At 41.0% G+C, this 20,530-nt stretch overlaps 1 protein-coding gene across 4 annotated transcripts in view; it reads right to left on the reverse strand.

Annotated features, from left to right (window-relative positions):
* The window catches only part of Dtna (dystrobrevin alpha), a 252,517-nt gene that overhangs the window by 19,184 nt on the left and 212,803 nt on the right, over nucleotides 1-20,530 (reverse strand). For all 4 annotated transcript variants that reach the window (XM_027400555.2, XM_035440251.1, XM_035440252.1 and 1 more), the window contains 2 exons: nucleotides 15,129-15,242; nucleotides 8,699-8,795 (listed from right to left, as the gene is read on the reverse strand). In XM_027400555.2, coding sequence (XP_027256356.1) covers nucleotides 8,699-8,795; nucleotides 15,129-15,242 — 211 coding nt within the window. The remainder of the gene's footprint in view (nucleotides 1-8,698; nucleotides 8,796-15,128; nucleotides 15,243-20,530) is intronic.

The following is a 20,530-nucleotide window of genomic DNA, read 5'->3' on the forward strand; positions in this document are numbered from 1 at the left end:
GAACTCGTGTGCTGCCCCACGGGGGCTGTGGATTCCTCTTACACTTGTAACAGTACCTGTTTGCATGGTCTGTCCAGGCTCAGGGAGGAGGACTTGGGTGTTGATGCTTTTGCCTGCTTTCCTCAGCCTGCTCAAAGAGGGGCCTGGGTTTTCCAGAAAACAGCAGCTCAGCCCCATTTCTTTAAAACCTTCTGCATCTGAGCTAACCCTGCATTTCGCTCTCATGAAACGACGAATAGTTTCTCTGTGGAGCTGAGCGTTCTTCTGCCCAAAGGGTTTTAAAAACAGCCCGTGGGTCTCTCCCCATGACCCATAAAGTGGTTATCATCACTCTAGGTGTGCAATTGTGGATCCCAGGGCTCTGAAAGTGAAAATGATTGCCCTGGGGAGGTAGAGAATAGTACCTGAGCCTGTGTGGCTGAGCCCAGGGACTCTGAGTCCTCTGGGCTGCAGAACTGGTGGAGTGTCAGTCAGAGAATAGACATTGGTTAGGTGCCTTGGGGGTGCCTAGTGCACCCTGTCCAAGGTGGAGCTTAGGAAGCACTCCTCGACTGTTCTTATCTGTCTTCATTACCAAAGACTTCAGCCACAGGAGGGATTGGTGACAGGGGATGGGGAGTAAAGTAGGACAGAGGGTGGTAGAAATAGGCTCCACTTGGCTGTCCAGCATGGATCACCGGTTCAACCGTGGGAAGCCAGATCTTCTTCGTTAGAAAGTTCACACCAATAAAATGACTCCAATTTTTTCTTTTTCCTTTTGCACTTTACAGGCTATTTTATCACACATTGTTCTATTTCATTTTCCTAATACAGTAAAAAAAAAAGATAATACTATATCTGAATAGTAGTTTGGAATCTATAAAGCACTTTAACCCCAGAGACTAACTCTCTTACAAGTCAATGAGGTGCGATTATTCTCATCTAGTAGGTAAATACACCGAGGATTAGAAAGGATGGCTGACACATTTACACCAAGCAGAGGTAAGTCTGGGCCTTTCCCATAGCATCCCAGGACCTTTTCAGGATGTGACCAGCATCACATACTTCCAGCTGTTTTATTAAATTTTGGAAATTTTAGCAACTAAAGGCTGAGAAGCTTCCACTACGGCCACAGCATGGTGTCCCAGGCCTCACAGCAGGGCAGGTAACATATTTTCCTTGTTGGTTTGTGAAGAGGTGTGGGTGCCCAGTGTGGCAGGAGGGCTTTTGAGCTATCAGTCAGGTCTATAAGTTCTTGTACGTAAGTCAGAAATCTAAACAGGTCTAACAGACACACATTTCACTATTGATGTAGTTACATCATGTTACTCTTCAAAAGCCTGAAAAAAATTCAGAATTCTGCAACATGGTTGTACCAGGTGCTTTCAGCTATGGTGATATAGTCACATTGCAGTATTTGACACCCAGTAGTGCCACCCAGTTCTGCTTACATATGCTGTGTCAGAGTCCTGTTGGCTGTGCCATACTCTTTAGCATAGAGTCCTCATGGGGCTCTTACCTCTGGTGACATTTGTAGGGAGGTGTGTACTTTGGCTTCATCTCCCCGAGTGAGAGCCTGCCTGCTATAGTACACTGGGCTCTCTTAGGCATTTGTGTGCCTGAAGCATTGCCAACCCATATATTCCTGCTTAACACCCATTCGTCAAGTAACTTTTCCATCCCCTTTCTGTTTCTTGTTCCCCAAACTCCCAGCAGTGGATCTGTGTTAGAGGAAAATAACTGGCTGTGATTATTGTAAAGAGAAAAGTTGCTGACTGAATCTAAATTACACCAATGTATGAATGGCTAACAGCCATCCTGCCCAATCATATTCAAGTGAATATTTAATTGTTGCAATTTCAAGTAGTCTGATTATATAAATAATTTTGGTGGGAGATTCAGTGGTTGCCAAAAAGATTTAACTCCATCTTTTCTGCAACTTGCACTTCCCATCTTTTACCAAGAGTTCTTTGAGTAGGATGCTGGTTGCCTGGTAACCATGCCCCCATCTATCTATGATAGGACACTGCCCAGTTTGATACTTAGAACCTACTATAGGAAACGACTTCTCTGGTGTTCCTTATGTCCCACTCTTAAAGGGCAATGGGACAGATCACTGAGTTTCATTTTCACAGGTTCTCTGTAGCCTGCTCATCCAGCATGGCTGTTTGCTATGAACTTTAGAGTAAGTTTCAGCAAATTCTCTGAGAAAACTCTTCCCTGGAAATTACTCGATGATTAATGGTGGAAAGACCTAAGAAACAGTGGTCCATGCAGATCAATATATGGATCCAACATTCCCAAGGAGGGTTGATTTATGGATGAAGGAAAACATATATCACAGTTGGCAATTTAAAATAGCTCTCTTCCTAGAGAATAAATGAAAAATTAATTTCTACATGCATCTTCTGACTTTGCCCCACCCGCTTCACATCAATTTTTTAAAAGCCTGGTAAGATCCATAAATTTTCCATTTCTTACAGGAAGTATTTTAGTTTCTACTCAGCTCTAGAGACAAAGGCTACTTCAAAGAACTGCTGAGCAAACTGACCCTGAAGAAGTGCAGAGTGTTTGCTTCCCATCCTTTTACTACAACCAGCACAGCCTGCCTCCAAGGTCTAGCTGAGGGTACTACCTGGCCTTGCATCTTACAGCCTGGTCCCAACAAATTGTGCCCCACATCCTGGGAAAATGAGGAAGTACAAAGTCACCAACTGTTATCATCATCATCATTATCATCTTCATCATCAAAATTTTGACTACTGGGCTTTTTAAAGGACTGCAGTATACAAAACCTAACAGGCAACTGAGGACATGGTGGATTTCAAATGGTCAGGAATAGGCGTTGTTTGAATCAGGTTTTTATAGGGAAGATATCTGAGCAGGAAAGGTGATGGTATGAAGAGGAGAGAAAAATGTCTGACTTTTGGAGAAGCGTGAGTGAGACTTGGGACTCATGAAGAGCATCAGAGACATGGCAGACACACCACAGGTGCTGAAGCTAGTTCCAGGCTTCATATGAGGAGTAGAGGAAAATAAGGAAGCTGAGGGGAGGAGCTAGTCTTAGGAGCCTTCAGTGTAGATGGTGTCTTGAGTGAGAAGGTCAGTGTCCACCAGTTATGAATAAAGGTACCCTTTCTCCCAACTTCTGTAGAATCAATCAACCACAACTTCAAAAGTAAGATTATAAATGTACGTGTGTGTGTGTGTGTGTGTGTGTGTGTGTGTTATAGTCTGGTAAAGCACACTGTATATTTTTGAATACTAGGTACTAGTTTCTATATGTAGACATCATCTCAAGGTAAATTCTCCTCCCTCCCTTTCTATGGAGGACTTATCAACTCTGTAGGAAGTTCACCAATAGAAAAAGGAAGGCTGATAATGGAAGGTGAAACCAAGGTTGGAAAGTTGGCTCCTTGGGGCCTGCTCATAGTCCATATTGCATTTGAATGGGAGCAAGACATGGCATTTTGAATGATGCCAGACTCTGCCACAAACCAAATAGGAACCAATTTGATTCCAAAGTTTAAAATGTAGTAGTTTTCAGATTAAGTCTTGTTGTGAATCCAAAGAAAGAAAGATTACTGAAAACAAACACAAACCTGATTTGTGAGTATTAATTACTCTATACTAATTAACTCTTTTATGGAATAAATATGTTAAAGGCACTGACATACTCAGCCATTCAGTCTACTATCTATTAAAAACGTACTCAGGAGCTGGGCGTTGGTGACACACGCCTTTAATCCAAGCACTCAGGAGGCAGAGGCGGGCAGATCTCTGTGAGTTAGAGGCCAGCCTGGTTTCCAGAGTGAGTGCCAGGATAGGCTCCAAAGCTATACAGAGAAACCCTGTCTCAAAAAACCAAAAAAAAAAAAAAAATGTACCCAGGAATGTGTTCTTATTGGGATGTTTCTGTAACTTCTGAAGCATAAGGGTTGTTTTCTACTGTTAAAGGTAATTACAAGAGAGCTAAGCAAATTGAAAGTCATGTTCAGACTTCTTCCACAGACTGAGACTCTGTTAGTAAACTCCTAGGAAAAAAAATAAGTGAATAGGTATGTGTATTCAAAAATTTGAAAAGTTTATATATGACTGTTTAACTATGCCTACAGATACTTGCTCTTATATTTGATATTCAGATAGCATTTTCACAGAATGTTTTCACACCCACTGTCTTTTAAAATATCCACAGTAATCTTGTGAGGTACACACTATCAGAATGTTTGAAATGGTCAGGAAGTTAGTTTACTTTCCCAGCATCTTTATCAGTGTGAGCTAGAGCAGGGGCCTCTGTAGTTCAGGCCAATCTGCTGTAATCTTTCTAAATTAGTGAGACTTTATTATGCAAACTCAAAGTTAACATACTCGGTTTTAGACATATACATAATAGCTGGGACTGGGAATATACCAGAAACTCTAGGCCATATTGTTACTGCCACTACAGGCATCTGTTTTCACTCTTAAGATACTTTTTGTGAGTGTTCATTTTATAGCTCCTTCAATAAATCTTAAGAGTACACAAGGAAGAAAGAGGGTAGGATAACTTTGATTCCAGTTTTGTAAAAAACACAATTTATTGCTTGTGATACCATAATCATATTATATTACAGGCACTATTTTTTAAAATTCATGTTCTCTCCTCAAGGGGGATAGTTTCATGCATTGCCTATAACAAGAAACAGTATATGTGAGGAAGATAAATACCAGCATAATAAAATACTACATTGAACCACACACATTTATGATAAAGCAGAGGTTATTAAATCAAGCATGATTTGTTGTATGGGGCATTTGAGTTTGATTTTTTTATAAAGAGAATGTTCCCGAAGGGGAAAGACTCATAAAACAGAATTTAGAAGTAGATGCCGATCTAAAACCTCTAAATTCTCTCCTTAGATCATGTTATAACACAAGAACTCAATTTGGAAGGCATTTGCTCATTTTCTTACTGATCCAACTCAGTGGGGCTGGATTTCATGGGGTTCTGTCTTTAGTTTTGACTAAAGGTCAGTATAAGCCAGGGCCACTTGCACTCTATGACTACATTTTTCTATTGTATTGTTTAATACTTTTCTCTAAAGCTCTTAACGAATGCTTGCTTTAATGCTTAACAAAGTAGATATTCCGAATTTCTGAGAAGTGGTATGTCTATGCTGATAAAACCCCGGATGACGATTTCCCTCTTCTGTTGCTAATGGTTCAGAAGAGCTCCCTGTCCCATTCTCTCTCCCTCACATTCTTCTATTTCCATGTCATGGAGCTGCCGTTCATATGCTGTGGTGTAAGTGACCTTGACCTCAGGTCAGTGTAAGGAGAAGCCTGAGTAGAAACAAAGCAGGTGGGAATGACACAGTGTGTTACCCACATTTGGGTGGTACTGAAGGATGACCTCGATCAGTGCAGCAGTCCCCACAGCTGTCAAAGACCCTTCAAAGTGCAGAGGCTGGGAGGGGCTTCACAGGTGTCAAGGATCTACCTAAAGGGCGCTCCCACAGCCTGGCTCTATGCAGGCAGCAATAGAAGGCTTTCAGAATATACTGCTTGGAAAAAGGAGGGAAAGGGTCCTTGGGGGAAATGAATTTTAAAGCAAGACAGTTGTCCTTTCTGGCCAATGGGAGGAGAAGTTAAACTAGAGCAGTATTTTCTGTTTCCATGAACATGCAGGGAAAAGCCTGTTTGCAAAGAGAGCTACCAAGGACTGGGCATTTGCTCTGCCATGATCTAAGTCAGTGGCCACACCCCAGGGATGCAGGGATGGACAATGATACAGGCTACAAATACAGTGCATCTTTAACACAAGGGAGTCATCCCTGGTGAAAATTTGGCGTCAGCTCAATAAAGTAATTTTTTCATAATATACAAAATAATGCCGCACGTTGCCTTTATTATTTGAATTACAGATTTGTTTAACATGGTTCTTCTCTTTTCTTATTCTTTTACAGACGTTGGGAATGAAGAGTTAAAAAGTTTCCAGTGTTTTGCAAACATTCTTTGTTATACACAAACACACAGAATGAATAATAGAAAAGAGCATACAGAAGAATTAACAGATCTGTTGAGATTGGACAGGTTGAAGTTCTAATTAACCATGGATAAAATGTTAAATCTTTAAATAATGTGAGTAACTGGGACACACCATCAGACGCTTTGGTACATGCACAGGTATTCAAGCTGCTTTTCTTTTGTTCTAGCTTAGTGGGATTTCTCTCAGCATCCTGTTCCTTCTGAACCTGACCACAAGGTCACACATAGGGCTTCAGGGTATGACATGTCAGACAGTCAAGATGCCTCTATCTCCAGAGGGAAAAAATGTGTGGAATGACCTTATGAAACCACAGAGCAGAAAGGTCCTTGGTAAGAGTGGAAGGGAAGGAAGTTACCTATTTTTCATAGAATCTTGTTAACAAGCAGCTTTGGAGGAAACTAAAGACACGTGAGGTGGACAGTCGGCTCCCAAGCCTCATCTTATACAATTGAACACATCTTTGAGCACAGGGCAGAGGGCATGGTCTTGTAGTTATGCGACAGAAAGGGATTTATTACCTGATTCTTACAAAAGAGTTTCTACACCCTTTTGGAGAAATGGAAGCTGAACTGAATGTTCACAGTGTGGAGGTTTGCTCTTGTGGCCTGCGGCTTGTGAGACAACAGAGACCTTGGTGTAGCTCTAATGACTGATCTTCTATTACTAGAAGATAACCCCAGAGAGCATAACATGGAATTGAAACTTAACACCCTTGGGGATCTAAAACTTTCCCAACAAATCACAAGTTGTTCTCCCTTCTAAACATGAAACAGGTCTTCATTTGTTGCCGACATCAGTGACAGTTACAACAGAATGCTGAATTTTATCATCTCAATTCAAGCACTACATTGAAATGGAAGCAAATTAGTATGATTTTTTTTTTCTTTCCAAACTGAAGCACGAACATACATTAGAGGCCAAAGCAATGAGAACGCCAGCAGGACGGCAGCCCTCCACTGTTAGTTAAGACCTGCAGTAGGGGACATAACTTACTCCCTGCTTCAATTCTTCTTCCTACAGAAAGATTGAATCGATAACAATTAGATTACCCAAGGTTCCAACCAGAGCATGTACATAGTGAAGGAAGGCAAGAGACTGGAGGCATCAACATGGCTTGAACGCTTCTCCTGGCCTCTGCCACCCCTGTGACTTTAGTTCCAAGCCTATTTAGGTATTTGAGACAACAGACCCATTCCTTTCCCCTGTGTATGTGATCTGTCTGTCTATCCCAGTACTTGTATATCTTGGTACAAAGTCGGTGTTCAGTTGGGTGGGGTTGATTCATGATGGCTGCTGGCCAGTAGACTCCTATCTCATCACTACAGTGGAAGAAGTGTAGGAATTCCAGCAGAGATTTGTCAGAATTTCCTGCCATTCAGGGAAGGGCAAGATTGGTTCAGAACTTTTCACCCGATGTATTTTCAAAGGGAAACAGAAAAGAGATTTTCTGTTGCATCAAATGAGATAATAGGCTAGAAACAAGTTACTAATGATCCAGTCTTATCAAAGACAGAACCAATATCAACCAACCAAACCCCCGGCTCTACACTTCATATGTCTAGCAACTGGAAGTAAATTTTGTTGAGTAATGATAAAGCATTTCCCAAATGGATTATTAAAGAAGGTTCTGATGGCCAAAAATGTTGGCTAAGTTATAAAACGGAGCAAAGAAAACAAACGAAAGAAATGCTACAAGTGCAGTGTCTGGGACAGAAAGCTTCACAGAATTGTTTTTAAAAAGCATTTGAACAAAGAAAGAGAAAGGGGGAGAAAAAGGAGTAAGAAAGGAAAGAGAAGGAGAAAGAAAGAAAGAAAGGACAACAGAGAAACCACAAATGTTGGTTGGGGGAAGGGTGGGAATGCATGGGCTGAAAACCAAACTGTGAAATTCCTGTCTCACAGTGAATGCACAGGGCCATTCATTCCCTCTGTGGCTCTCCAGTCAGAAGTCCCAGTTGCTGCCTTTGGCACATGGCAGTTCCTGTTTATATTGGTTCCCACTGTTTCCCTTAGGCCAGATGACCATGGAGCATGGACACTGCTATTGGCCTGAGTGTCCATATGTCCATCTGTTGTTAACTTGGAAAGCAATTTAGCATAAACTGCTGACAGAAGTGCGATCTTATTAAAGGAGATTGCTACTTCCAATGAAATAGCAGCCTACTTCATCCTACTGGACTTCTATCATTTGGTACTTTTCCCTCAGAAGAGAGAGGAAATATCCCACTTACAGTTTGCACTTGAGACCCACAGAAGTCATATGACTTGTTGGAGCCACAGAAATGCAGTAAAATATTTACTATTACTGTCAAGACATGTTAGTCACGATTTCTTAATTTTACGAATTAGACATTAGCCTGTGTTCAAGCCAGTCAGAATTGCCAAAACTGACAGAAAGCATTTATAAACAAATCCAGTTTTATAATATTAAAGGACATAAGAGACTGAAAATAAACAAAGAATTTGCCCTATGGTCCATAGCAGCCTAGTTCCAGAAAGTGCATGAGAATGAGAGCTATTATTGATCTACTGCTGCTGTTTCACATGCTTAAGAAATGGTTCCATATCTGATTTCACAACATTTGGGAAGGAAATTGCATACAGTGATTGGAAAAGCCATTGAAAGTTATGTGCAAACAATTTTGAAACACCATAATAGTAGGTCAGAAACATTGATGTGAAATGCCTTACCTTCAGTAGCTTCATGAGACCTTCCAACTGGACCATCAGCTCTCTCCGGCTCTCCTGGAGAGCAGACATCCTCTGTTCTAGCTCGTCCTTGCGCTGTCTAAGAAATAAGCCACCATCATCAGAAAAACATTCAAGTAGAGCTAATTCTATTTTCTGGTTTTGTGGTTGTGTAGTGGAATGTCTCTAAGGGGGTATGCCTAGTCTTTGATATTGTTACCATGTAGATAACTGTCTTCAAGTGGGGAAATGATTGTAATGTGAGGGGGACTGTTATTTGGGAAAAGTCACACAAAATTCAAGGATAGAAATCTTTCTTGGCATTGCCACATTTTGTTTGTTATCTGGCTAGCTTTGTTCTGAACGATTGGCTTCAGAAATCAAACACAAACCTAATTGTCACTGAAAAGGGCCAGCCCACACATCTTCAAAATGCAAAACAATTACTACAAATTCATATAAAATTTACTATGACCTATGGAAATCTGATGTAGAGATGCAGTTTAAATTCTGTTCTAGCATGTGTGAGATTGGTACTCCTCTGAGCTGAAACTGTAATGACCATAACTGGTTATAACCATTTTGAAGTGTTTGGTGAAGTCAGGATAACATGCTCCCACATACTTGTTCTATAACTGAAAATGATGAATAGAGCTTGTGTTTTACTGAACTTCTATTAAATTATCAGCAGAGTGGAAACTAATGTGCAGTCTATCATTTATGTTGACATTAAAAGTATGACAAAGTCTTCAAAAGGGGGAAAGAAATGAAACAGCAGGAAAAGTAGTGTTAGCTAGGCCTAGGGGTGCAGGCCTGTAATCCAGCTCCCTGGGAGATAGAGCCAAGAGGATCACAAACTCAAGGCTTGCCTGGGCTACAGAATAGGTCCAAGGCTAGCCTGCAGAAGGTAGCAAGACCTTATCTTCTTCTTCTTCTTCTTCTTCTTCTTCTTCTTCTTCTTCTTCTTCTTCTTCTTCTTCTTCTTCTTCTTCTTCTTCTTCTTCTCCCTCTCCTTCTTCTTCTTCTTCTTCTTCTTCTTCTTCTTCTTCTTCTTCTTCTTCTTCTTCTTCTTCTTCTTCTTCTTCTTCTTTATTATTTTACATCCTGACAATAGTTTCCCCTCCCTCCTCTCTTCCCAATCCCCCCAACCCTCCTCTGATATTCCCCACAGTCTACTCTTTCTCTGTTTCTTTCCAGAAGAGGGTGGGACTTCCATGGAAATCAACCAAACATGGCATATCAAGTTGCAATAAGACTAGGCACCTCCCCTCATAGTAAGGCTAGATGAGGCAATCCAGTCTGAGGAAAAGGGTCCCACAAGTAGGCAATAAGAGTCAGAGACAGCTCTTGCTCTGTCTGTTAGGAGTCCCACAAGAAGACCAAGTTACACAACTGTAACATATATGCCTAGGTCATTCCCATGCAGGCTCCCTGGTTGTTGGTTCAGTCTCTGTGAACCCCTATGAACCAAGGTTAGTTGATTCTCTGGGGTTTCTTGAGATGTCCTTGACGACCCCCCCCTAATTCCTACAATTCTCCCCCCTCTTCTGCAGGATTCCCTGAGCTCCACCAAATAGCAAACTCAAGGTTTTATGCTCAGTTCTCAGGACTACAAAAATGAAATCAAATGTGGGACTGGAGAGCTGTGTCAGTGCTTAAAATCACTCGTTGCTCTTCCAGAGGAGCTGGGTTTGATTCCCAGCACCACGTGGTGGCTTAAAACCACATGTAACTCTAGTTCCAGGGGATCAAATGCCTTCTTTTGACCTCTGTGGGCCCTGTAAGCATGTAGTATACAAACATACATGCAGACAAACACCCATGTATGCCAAATAAAATAAAACTAAAGTTAGCAAATATAAAAACACAAAATAAATGAAGCAACAACATATTCCTTCAGATTTGTGACACATATGCATGTTTTCCAACCAGATACCACATTCATTATTTTGTGATAATTTGTGAGCAAATTAATATATATTTTCCTTGTTTCCACAGGGATCTTTTGCTTGCTTTGAAATATCAAAGCTTATATTTTTAAAAAAATGACTGGATTCCTTAGCAACATGCATTGATGTATGAACACATATGTCTTAATGGCATAGACACTGTATTAGCTAGACTTACAGCAGGGTCTGTGTGGGGGGGAACTGACAGTATAATAGATATCTCAGTGAGTTAAGCTGTGACTTATTCAGCTGAAAGATATTTACTTGGAGGGGGACAGGTTAGGGACATAAATGAAACACTCAAATATGCTTTTGTATGGGAATTGTTTAAAAAGACTTAAAAACAAGCTTATAAATATCTTAGCCTTTGCTGCACATATACAAGAACACATATGTACATGTTTTTTTTCCTTTTTCAACTTTTATTTTAAGTGTAGAGTGTCTTGCCTGCATGTGTGTCTGGGAGCCATGGGTATGCCTGGTGCTCCAGAAGCCAGAGGAGGCCTTCCGAGCCCCTGGAACTAAGTTACAGATGTTTGTGAGCCGTGACATGGATGCTGGGGATTGAACATGAGTCCTCTAGATGAGAAGCCAGATATCTTAACTGCTAAGCAATCTCTCCACCTCCCCCCCCCCAGACTGTTTCCTTAAACAATTCTTCCTTTAACTTCCTTTTCTGAAGAAAAGGAAACATCACATGTTATATAGGTCTATGACAGCTTATTTTGCTTGCTGCCTCCTTGGCAGAAGCTTTGTAATTTTGTATGTTTCATCTCATCCCAAAGTATCCTTCAATGACAAACATTTAGACTGTTTTTCTATGACCTTATCTGCACACAGTATTCTCTTAATATTTACAATAGGACTTCGCACAATATTCCTGATTTACACTCAGTTTTCACCTCATGATTTCTTTGTAATTTTTGGCCACAGGAATCCATTGAGGTCAGTGAAAAATCCTACTATTGTAGGTAAAAAATACTGAGAGACATTTAAATCCTTAGAAAGAATGAACTGCTATTAACTTACCATTAGCCAACATAGATCAGTCTTATTGTACATTCATAATATAATAGCAATCTTAAAAACACGACACTCAATTCTATTAAAGTCATTTAATGATGCCTTTGTTCACTCTTCTCTCCAAGTGTTTAGAGCAACAGTTGCCAATGACACCTAATTACCAATGCATGTTACAGCCTCCACATTCAAGGTGGTCAAGCAACATATTAAATAAAAGACTAAATAATGATTTTGATTTCCTTCTGCTAAGTGTATGAATTTCTAAATAAATGACTTTTATTCTGAAATTCTGTGAGATTATTTTTAATTTAGTGTCTATGTGTTGGAATCTACTTCCTTTTAAGATAGATTTAGGACAATAACATTTTAATATGAATTATATAGGAGTTGTATCCACAGTACTTTCTGAATTTGAGGATTGGGTCATGGTTATAAAAGAAAATGTTTTCTTAGGAAGTACATGCATATATACTTAGTGGTCTAGGGTCATGATATCTGCCACATTTATTAACTTTATTGAATCTTAGTTTTCTTATCTATGAAAGGAGTATAAGAGAGCCTTTCTTCCAGGCTTGTTATTGCATTCAGTGGTACAGCATATATGGAGGTTGGCACATAGGAAGTCCTAATTATAATCCCATCAGGTCTGCTAATGTGGCTTTTGGTTTCCTTGTGGCTTAAGGAAAAAGGGAAACATAATCATTTAGAAAGGACATAGTGAGTTTAATACTAAAAATAAAACTGAGTATTTGTTAAAGCAAGTTCATGATTGACACAGTAAGACTTGCATGGATGCTGTTCATTCCTAGGAAGTACGGCCAAAGTAACTTTGTAAGAGGCCGCTGTCTTAGAACCCCTTGAAAGTCTGAAATAACAAAAGATGAAAGCACAGAATTCCCAGGCTATTTATTTATTTATTTATTTAAATCTAGGTGTCAGTATATCAGTGCAATCTCCAAATTCTGGAGATGCTTAGCACAGAGCAAGAAGGGGTAACTGACATATGTGGTATGTGACACAGATATCTAGAGAAATAGCCTTCTAGAAAGGACAATTCTTCCTTCAGCATAGAGAAATATATAGAACATAGAGGCAGACTATAAGCCAGTTGGGCACCAGCTGAAGGGAAGTGCCACTGGCAAAGAAGTTACTGGTGATTCTAATTCCTTAGGAAGTAAGGTTTTGTGCTCAGCCGAGGTCATGGGACACCCACATTTGGGGCACAGGAGGGTGGTTAGAATTGTGACTGTTCTGTGATGGCTCCATGAGGATGGGGAAATACCAACTGGAAAAACATCTCAGTGATCCAGGCTCATCCCACCATCTTTCTAGGCTGTCCTCCACATGAAACAGAACACTTTGAGAAGCAAAAGCTCCACAGGAGAACCATCAAAATTGCTTATGAAAATTCCTCTCCCAAATCTCTCCTATAGAGAACAGGGTGAAGAGATAGAAGTGGTAATTCAGACAGACCAGGTCCTACCCTGATCCTGGCAGACCAATAACCATTCCATTTCCCCATGACTGTCAACAGTCATTTGCTTTTAAAATATATTTGATGAAGATGATTAAAAAACACCATTATCTTTCTCTTCTACTCATTTTTCATCTCTTCTAAGAAATAATGTAGTAGAGCATGTAAGAATTTGTAGTAGTCAGAATAGAATGGAATCAGAATAAAAGCCACATAGGTATCTGGAAGAATTTCTATTTCTATTAATTAAGTCATTATGCTGTTAATAACTAAATTGTTAATTGAGTAATTAACTATTGATTAAATTATTCAAAAGTATAAGGAAATCACTCTACATGAAGCAGCATGTGTAAATTTTGCCAATTTCCTTTCAAGTGAGGCCTTGATAGATTTGCTCTAGTCATAGGCCTGGGAGAAGCAGGGCCTGCAACCTGAGCAAGGGCTCCTCTGGTGTTCATGAGTCTGAAGAGCCGAGATTGGATGGAATCCTGAGCAGCATCAAAGGTGGCATGCAACTGGGACTTTATAACAAGGGCAGGAGAAACCTATTGAATTTAGTTTCTGTTTGGAGGAAGAAAAGAGATTTCATTTTGATGAGTTTCTTTGAGGAGGCACCTGTACTCACTGCAGAAACTGTAGCTCACAGGGTGATAGGTACACATGGAGTAAACTCAGCATATGAACTGAAGGATAAGAACATGTAATTCTCTGTAGCTAAAGCTTCCTTCTGAAAGACCAATATGGTCTTCCTTGAGGGAATTCACTTCTCTGCTATTTGCTCCATAAATACACCTGAGAACTTGTCATATCCAAGGCATGATGCCAAGTCAGTTTCATGAGAGGAACCTATAATAACACCTACATTTTGCAGCATAGAAGTAGTGGCAACAGCTGCAGCCCTCATCCAAGGCAGACTACTTTAGCTTTCTGCCTGAGAAGGCAGTGACACCCAAGAGAGTAGTCATGACCTTCCACAGTCCCTCCAACTCAAGTATCCTAAATTGGCAGATTAGATTAGATTAGGTTTTCCCATCCAAGGAACAACAGAGGCATGACATATCTGTTTTAGAAGACCCCAGCCCTCCCATGTTCTGTATAAAAGTTCTACCAGTGAGATAATTACCACCTAGGCTAGTCTTGAACTTGAGTCTAGGCCTTCCCATCTCAGCATCTATGTTGGCTCAGATTCCAGGCATGTACCACAAAGCAATGGTTCTTTTGAAGACATGATTTAGAGAAAAGCAGACTCTGCTTTGTGGGCTATATATCAATCCTTCAATTTAGAAACCTGTGATATTTATTTAGCTGCTTATGTGTTTGGTTTTAATGTACACACATTTTGATAGTACAAATGACTAAAAACAGCCAAGTGAAACTTTTTTTCCCCCAGTGAAGGTATTTTGCTTTTGATCTAAGGAACACTTTGTCCTTTTCTCTGTGTCTAGCAAAAAAAAAAAAAAAAGTATAACTTCTCAAAATTGTTCAGATCTTAGTGATCAATTATGTTTTATTGAAAAGAAAGATCATCAGCAGCTATGTTGGTTCAGGGCTGTGTGCCAGCCAGCTGCTGCCAGGTGGTACAAAAGAGTTCAAACACTGGGGCTGGGGCCATGGCTCAGTGCATAAAGACTTGTCACACAAGCATGAGAGCCAGATGTCATATTCTCAGCTCTTACATGAATGTCAGGTGGGCATGGTGGCCCACTGGTAATCTCAATACTCTTCAGAAAGAGTCAGAGGATCCTGGGAGCAAGCTGGCTGGGCACAGTAGCCTCATTGGTGAGCTCTGGTCGAGTGAGGAACACTTCTTCCATATATAAGGCAGGACATGATGGAAAGAGATTGCCAGTAGCTAACCTCAAAACCCAACGAGTGCACCCATACACATATGTACAGGTATGCATGCATACAGACGCTCCCACAAGACACATAACAAAACCAGATCTTTAACATATGTTCCCTGGGAAAATTTGGGTCCTTCTCTTACCTGAGGAGCCGCAGTTCTGCCAGCAAGGTTGGGTTCTGCTGAGCCTTCTCTGGTGTGGGCTGAGAAGCTTGCTCATGTTCTAGCCGAAGTCTCTGGATCTCTTGTAAGATTTCTCTTGGGGAGAGGAGGAAGGGAAGAATTAGTGTCAGTACTTCCCTGGATGTCGACATGTGAACACACCAGGTCAGCAGAACGGAGAGAAGTAGGGTTGTCCTGTGGTTAAGAATAGAGCTGACTTTCCTCTGCCAGGGGATGTCCTGCTCCAGTGTAGTTTGGGTAGGTTAGGGGAAGGCTCGCCCTATCCTTAGCACAACCAAACAATGCAGACTGTGCAGTGTGCCTCCAAGAGTTATCACTAAGGCCTGTCTTCTCTCCGGTAAGTAATGCGGTGTTGTGGTAACACGTCCAACATTGGTGAGTGCAAAGTTTGGTATCTCATATCATTTATGATCACACTCTGACACCACAAAATACCCATGAATAGCACATGAGAGGTACTGGAGAGAGAAGAAAGTATAAATGCTGCTCATTTGACAAAAATACACATCTTTATTCTTTTACCAAGAAGAAATTTTCTTGCTGAAATTATCAGGGAAATCCCAAAGTCATATTTTAAAAAAAAGTCTTTTTGCTTTATATATTTAGCTTTAACCATGAATCACAAAGAAGGCAGCCTTACAAGGAAAGGCTTTTAAACAGATTCATTGTAATTGATCCTGTGACATAAAGAGCTATTGGTGGAACATCTGTCAGGCAATGAAATATCTCAGCTTATTATTGATGCTAGAATGCCCTGCACTTGGTGGGCATTAGGCGGCCATCAGTGACGCAAAACTGTGCACAGCAAATTAAATGTAAGTAGATTTGAAGAAATTAAGTAGGATTATTAGTCATATACTCTTAGGGGACATGGAAGAGTCAGGTTTGTACTTAACAAAAGGCCCAATGGTCAGTAAGACATCACAAAACACTTAGAAATGAGAACAAACCTGCTGAGCAGGTTAGGGGTGGGGTGGCAGTCCATGTTTCAAGATTTTAAATTGACAAACAATCGTTCATGCTTATGGAGTAACATATTAACATGATACATACATACAACGAGTAATGATTAAATTAGGCAATCGAGCATCTTTTTTTTGGGGGGAGTATCAGACTTCTCTAAGTCAGGTGATGGGTACCAACATATAGACAGTACAGGTCAAGCTGGAGCGTTCTGTAACACATAAGGGTGGTTGTAGTTTTGCATGATTATTTGAGAATCAGGAGTCCAGTCCACCTTTCCTGGGAATAGTGACAAGTTTGGATCCTAACCCTTCCTTGTCTTCTCCCTTATATTCTGGTAGAAATATCTATTTAAAGGAATATTTCATGGAAACTTATCTTCCTTATAAAAGAGAAGAGGGAGCCACCATGGTTATAGAAAGGGTAGTTCTATGTGCTGTTAGCCCTTTTCTCCTTCTTCTGCCACTCAGGGCTCCTTGGGTGCCAGATATCTAAGCCTGAAAATGAGTGAATTTCCACAGTGCAAAAGCAGAACCAAGATGGGCTTAAAAGAGGTGAAATTAGGATGGATGAGTTGTTCCTCAGGGATGGGACAGGGAATTCTAGGAATCATTCATGCCCAAGGGCAGGGGGGAGCTCTCCTCTCCTCTTCTCCCTCCCCTCCCCTCCCATCCTCTCCTCTCCCCTCCGCTCCCCTGCCCTCTCCTCCTCTCTTCTCCCTCCCCCTCTCTATTTTTCTCTCAGGTCTACAAGCATGTGTTTTAGGGGTTCACTATACAAAAACGCCTAGAAACAAGCAGTAAAATGGTGTCAAGGCACAGCCAGGGCTGTGAAAACATTTACAGCACTTCCTGCTGATTGTAGAACAGGACAAGACCCAGACGAAGGCAGATTAAATGGGGAAGCAGAGCATTGGTTACAAACCTAAGTGCTCTGGAGAGGTGAAAAGGCAGATGAGTGGAGCAGCCTAGATGAATTGTTTATGGGTTAGTGGGCAGGTGGATGAGTGCATCGTTTCCCCCTCTGTCTGTAAAGGGTACAGGAGGAGCCTGAAGTGTGTGGATCTCAGGCCAGGTTTGACCTTTTCTCCTTATGCTGCACAGGCACCGTTCTTGACCCTGACATTCTTTTCCTCATTCCCAGTCCCAACCACCTCTTTGTATCAGGCAAGTAAGAGGAAGAAGAAGTGAGTAGAAGAAAAGAGGTCCGTTAGAGAGCCTAGATGTGTTCAGATTGTTACTGGGGAATCAGGAGTGGTAATGGAAAGTACAGAGGAGGGCAGAACCCCTCAGGTGGAGCTCTTAAAAACAATTCCACTATAGTTATTCTTTCGTCTAATCATCTTCTGCATGGGTTATTTTAATGCTATTTCTGGCATCATCTATTCACCATTGGACTTTTCACTTCTCCCCAGCATCTACTCAACCCTGTGAAAATGCACTCTGCATATTAGTCAGTTACTCCGTCAGAAACATGTAGACATCTTATCAATGTCTGACTGACGCTCTTCATTGCTACAGTGTAAATTTCATTTTTGTGCCTTGGGGTCATCTTGGATACTGATACTTCTATTTTTCCCTTCATCTGAGTTCTTTGGATTTATTCTGGCAAGTATTCCTCAAAGATTATTTGTATTTTTACCTGCAATTCTTTTGTCTTTCATGGTCATATTTCTCTATCTTGACATGTCCAACTAACACATCACCTCTAAAAAGCATTTACACCCCCCAACCTGGACCATGGTGATAATGTAAAGTAGGTCACAGTAGGGAAAAGAGGGAGACAGGATGTTTTATGTAGGGGACGCTGTAGCCAAGCCTGCTTCTGACACCAGATAATGTGGGAAATTGCCAATACAGAGCCAGGTAAAAATACAAGGGAATTTAATAGGGAAAAGCCTTACTTACAGAGCAACCTAGCCAGCTGGTGGGGCAGCAGTCCATACAGCAAGCAGAAGATGAAAGCGAAAGCAGGCCACCATGTACTTACTCTTTTAAACTTTCCCACTGACCACGTGTAGCCAACCCTTAAGCAGGCGTGGTTACAGCATCCCCTACAATATTTTTAATATTAATTTGTTTGACAGATGATATAATAAGATATAAATACACAAGTCCACAATGCTCTGTCCTTAACATCTCAAAGCAACTGTTAGTTTTCTTGATTTTGTCACCTGGAAACTTGGTTGGATGCTATTAATCATGACTTTAGACCTCTCTTTCAGATGAGTGGATTCTTCCTGGTTAGCAGCTACAGTGTGCCCTAGAAGAGGGCTGGAGAAGGGATGCATGTGTGGTGATGTCTGTTGGGAACTCTGAATGAATGAAAGGATTGCATAGCAAAATTCTTCCCTGAAGAGTGGCTTCAACTTGCCTATTGTTCAGTTAGCCACAGGTCCTGCAGTCTTGGATATCCCACCTTCCTTGTCTTCTTAGCTCCTTCTTATGAATGGCTCATTCACTGATATATTGACATTTATTAATTCCAGACTAGCTTATTTGGAGTAACCTTTCATAGCACATATTATAAGTTTACTTTGTTACTGAACATAAAATAAACTCTTTTGAGTTCCAGTTTTAATATTTGCTCTGTTTTTCTAAAGGAACTTGTCAAGAACTTAAAAAATGGGGTACTTTTTCTTTCTTTCTACTCACTTTCTGATGTTCAAATTGATGGAAAGATTCCAGACAACATAGAACATGGCCCCTCTGTCTTCTGCTTCCCATCCCTGTCAGCACCCACACACCCAGTGGAGACCTCTGGGTTCACATGGATCTTTTGCACTGTTGGCTTCAAACTCTCAGCTGACTGGCTTGCTCACAAGCTTTCTTCATGGCCTCTGGTCCCACTCAACCCCCTCACTTCTTTCCCTTCATCTACTATTCTCCTGTATTTTCTCTGCATGGGTTTTAGGTGTCTTTGTTCATTTTAAGGGAACCCACTCATCAACGCTTGCTATGATTCCACCCAGTTATCTTCACATACCATCTGGAAAAAGTGCTATGTAACCCAGGCAGCAATTCATGAACTGGTAACTATCCTGAGCAAATTCTGACCTCTGTAGCTACCTTTTCCATTTGTCTAATACTTCATAGTGCCTCTTTTTTCTCCCTCTTTGACTCTTGCTTCCTATCACACTGTAAATTAGAGGAATCCTGTAATGAATATCTGCTTGGTGGGTGGGGCCAGTAGAGAGGAGTACTTTCAAAGACCATGAAGTCATGATGTCATAGCTAGTATAGTACCTCCACTCTGATTTGTGGTTTCCTGATGATGATAGCCAGGTCCTGGGACAATTCAGTCAAAAGAGTGTTTATCACAAAACACATAAAATTGTGCTAAGCCTCTTAATTCTTACTTGTAGCATCTTAAAGGATGTTTTGATCATTTATCCAAACATGTTAGGCTAAATTCTACAGACATGAAATAATGACCAATTACCCCCTTTACCACTACCACATCAAATACGACATTAGCATTAAGAATGGGATGAAATATTAAGACATTTTATATTGTTCCAAGAAATCTAGAATGGACAAATTGTTCCCATAAAGAGCTTGCTTAGAACTGAGTATGAGCTTTGCCTTGCCTACTTGTTATTTTCTCATTTTAACACCTTATTCAGCAACTACAATGTTAGGGACACTCCTGAACCCATGCAGGTTTTTGCTATGACCTCTGTTCTTAGAGAACTTCCATTTCATTCAGGGAAGGTAGGGTTAGAATAAGTAGAGGCATAAGGAGGATTATTTCAGACATTGAGGAAACACACACACACACACACACACACACACACACACACACACACACACACACACACAGAGGAAATAGTCTTAAGGGGTAATGCCCCTGATAATGATGCAGGGCTATTATGCAGAGCTCCATAGAAAAGCTTCCTAGGCTAAAGGCGGGGCTACTAGGAAGTAAAAGAAGCCACAGGAGGCTGGAGTGTGATAGTCATGGGCACTATCACTGAAAAGTCATGAAGGACTCTAGGGAGCTGGCACCTTGCAGGCCATGATGACCTGAGAGGGTTTTAATCAAAATGTCACAGAGCATCCAGAAGGTTTTGTCATGGGAAAAGTATGATATGATTTATGTTTCAAAAGTGACAGGTTGGTTGGTAGCTGGTGGTAGAGATGAAGTGGGTAGCTTTGGGGGAGATGCTGCAGAGACAGAATCAGTGGGGTTAATCTGTGTTAGTGGAGATGAGACCTGTTGATATAGAGATATTTGGATTGAACAATGGGATGAAGTGATGCTGCCCTGAGTGTTTCCTTAGCCTTATAGGAGGACTTCTTAGTGAGATTCCTACTCATCCCTGAGCAACAGAGACCCATTCCACCTTGTACCCAGGATGATCCTCCTGAACTGCAGCTTGTTAAGAAAACTAGAAAAAG

This window comes from Cricetulus griseus, chromosome 2 (genome assembly GCF_003668045.3).
Source record: "Cricetulus griseus strain 17A/GY chromosome 2, alternate assembly CriGri-PICRH-1.0, whole genome shotgun sequence".
Taxonomy (NCBI): domain Eukaryota; kingdom Metazoa; phylum Chordata; class Mammalia; order Rodentia; family Cricetidae; genus Cricetulus; species Cricetulus griseus.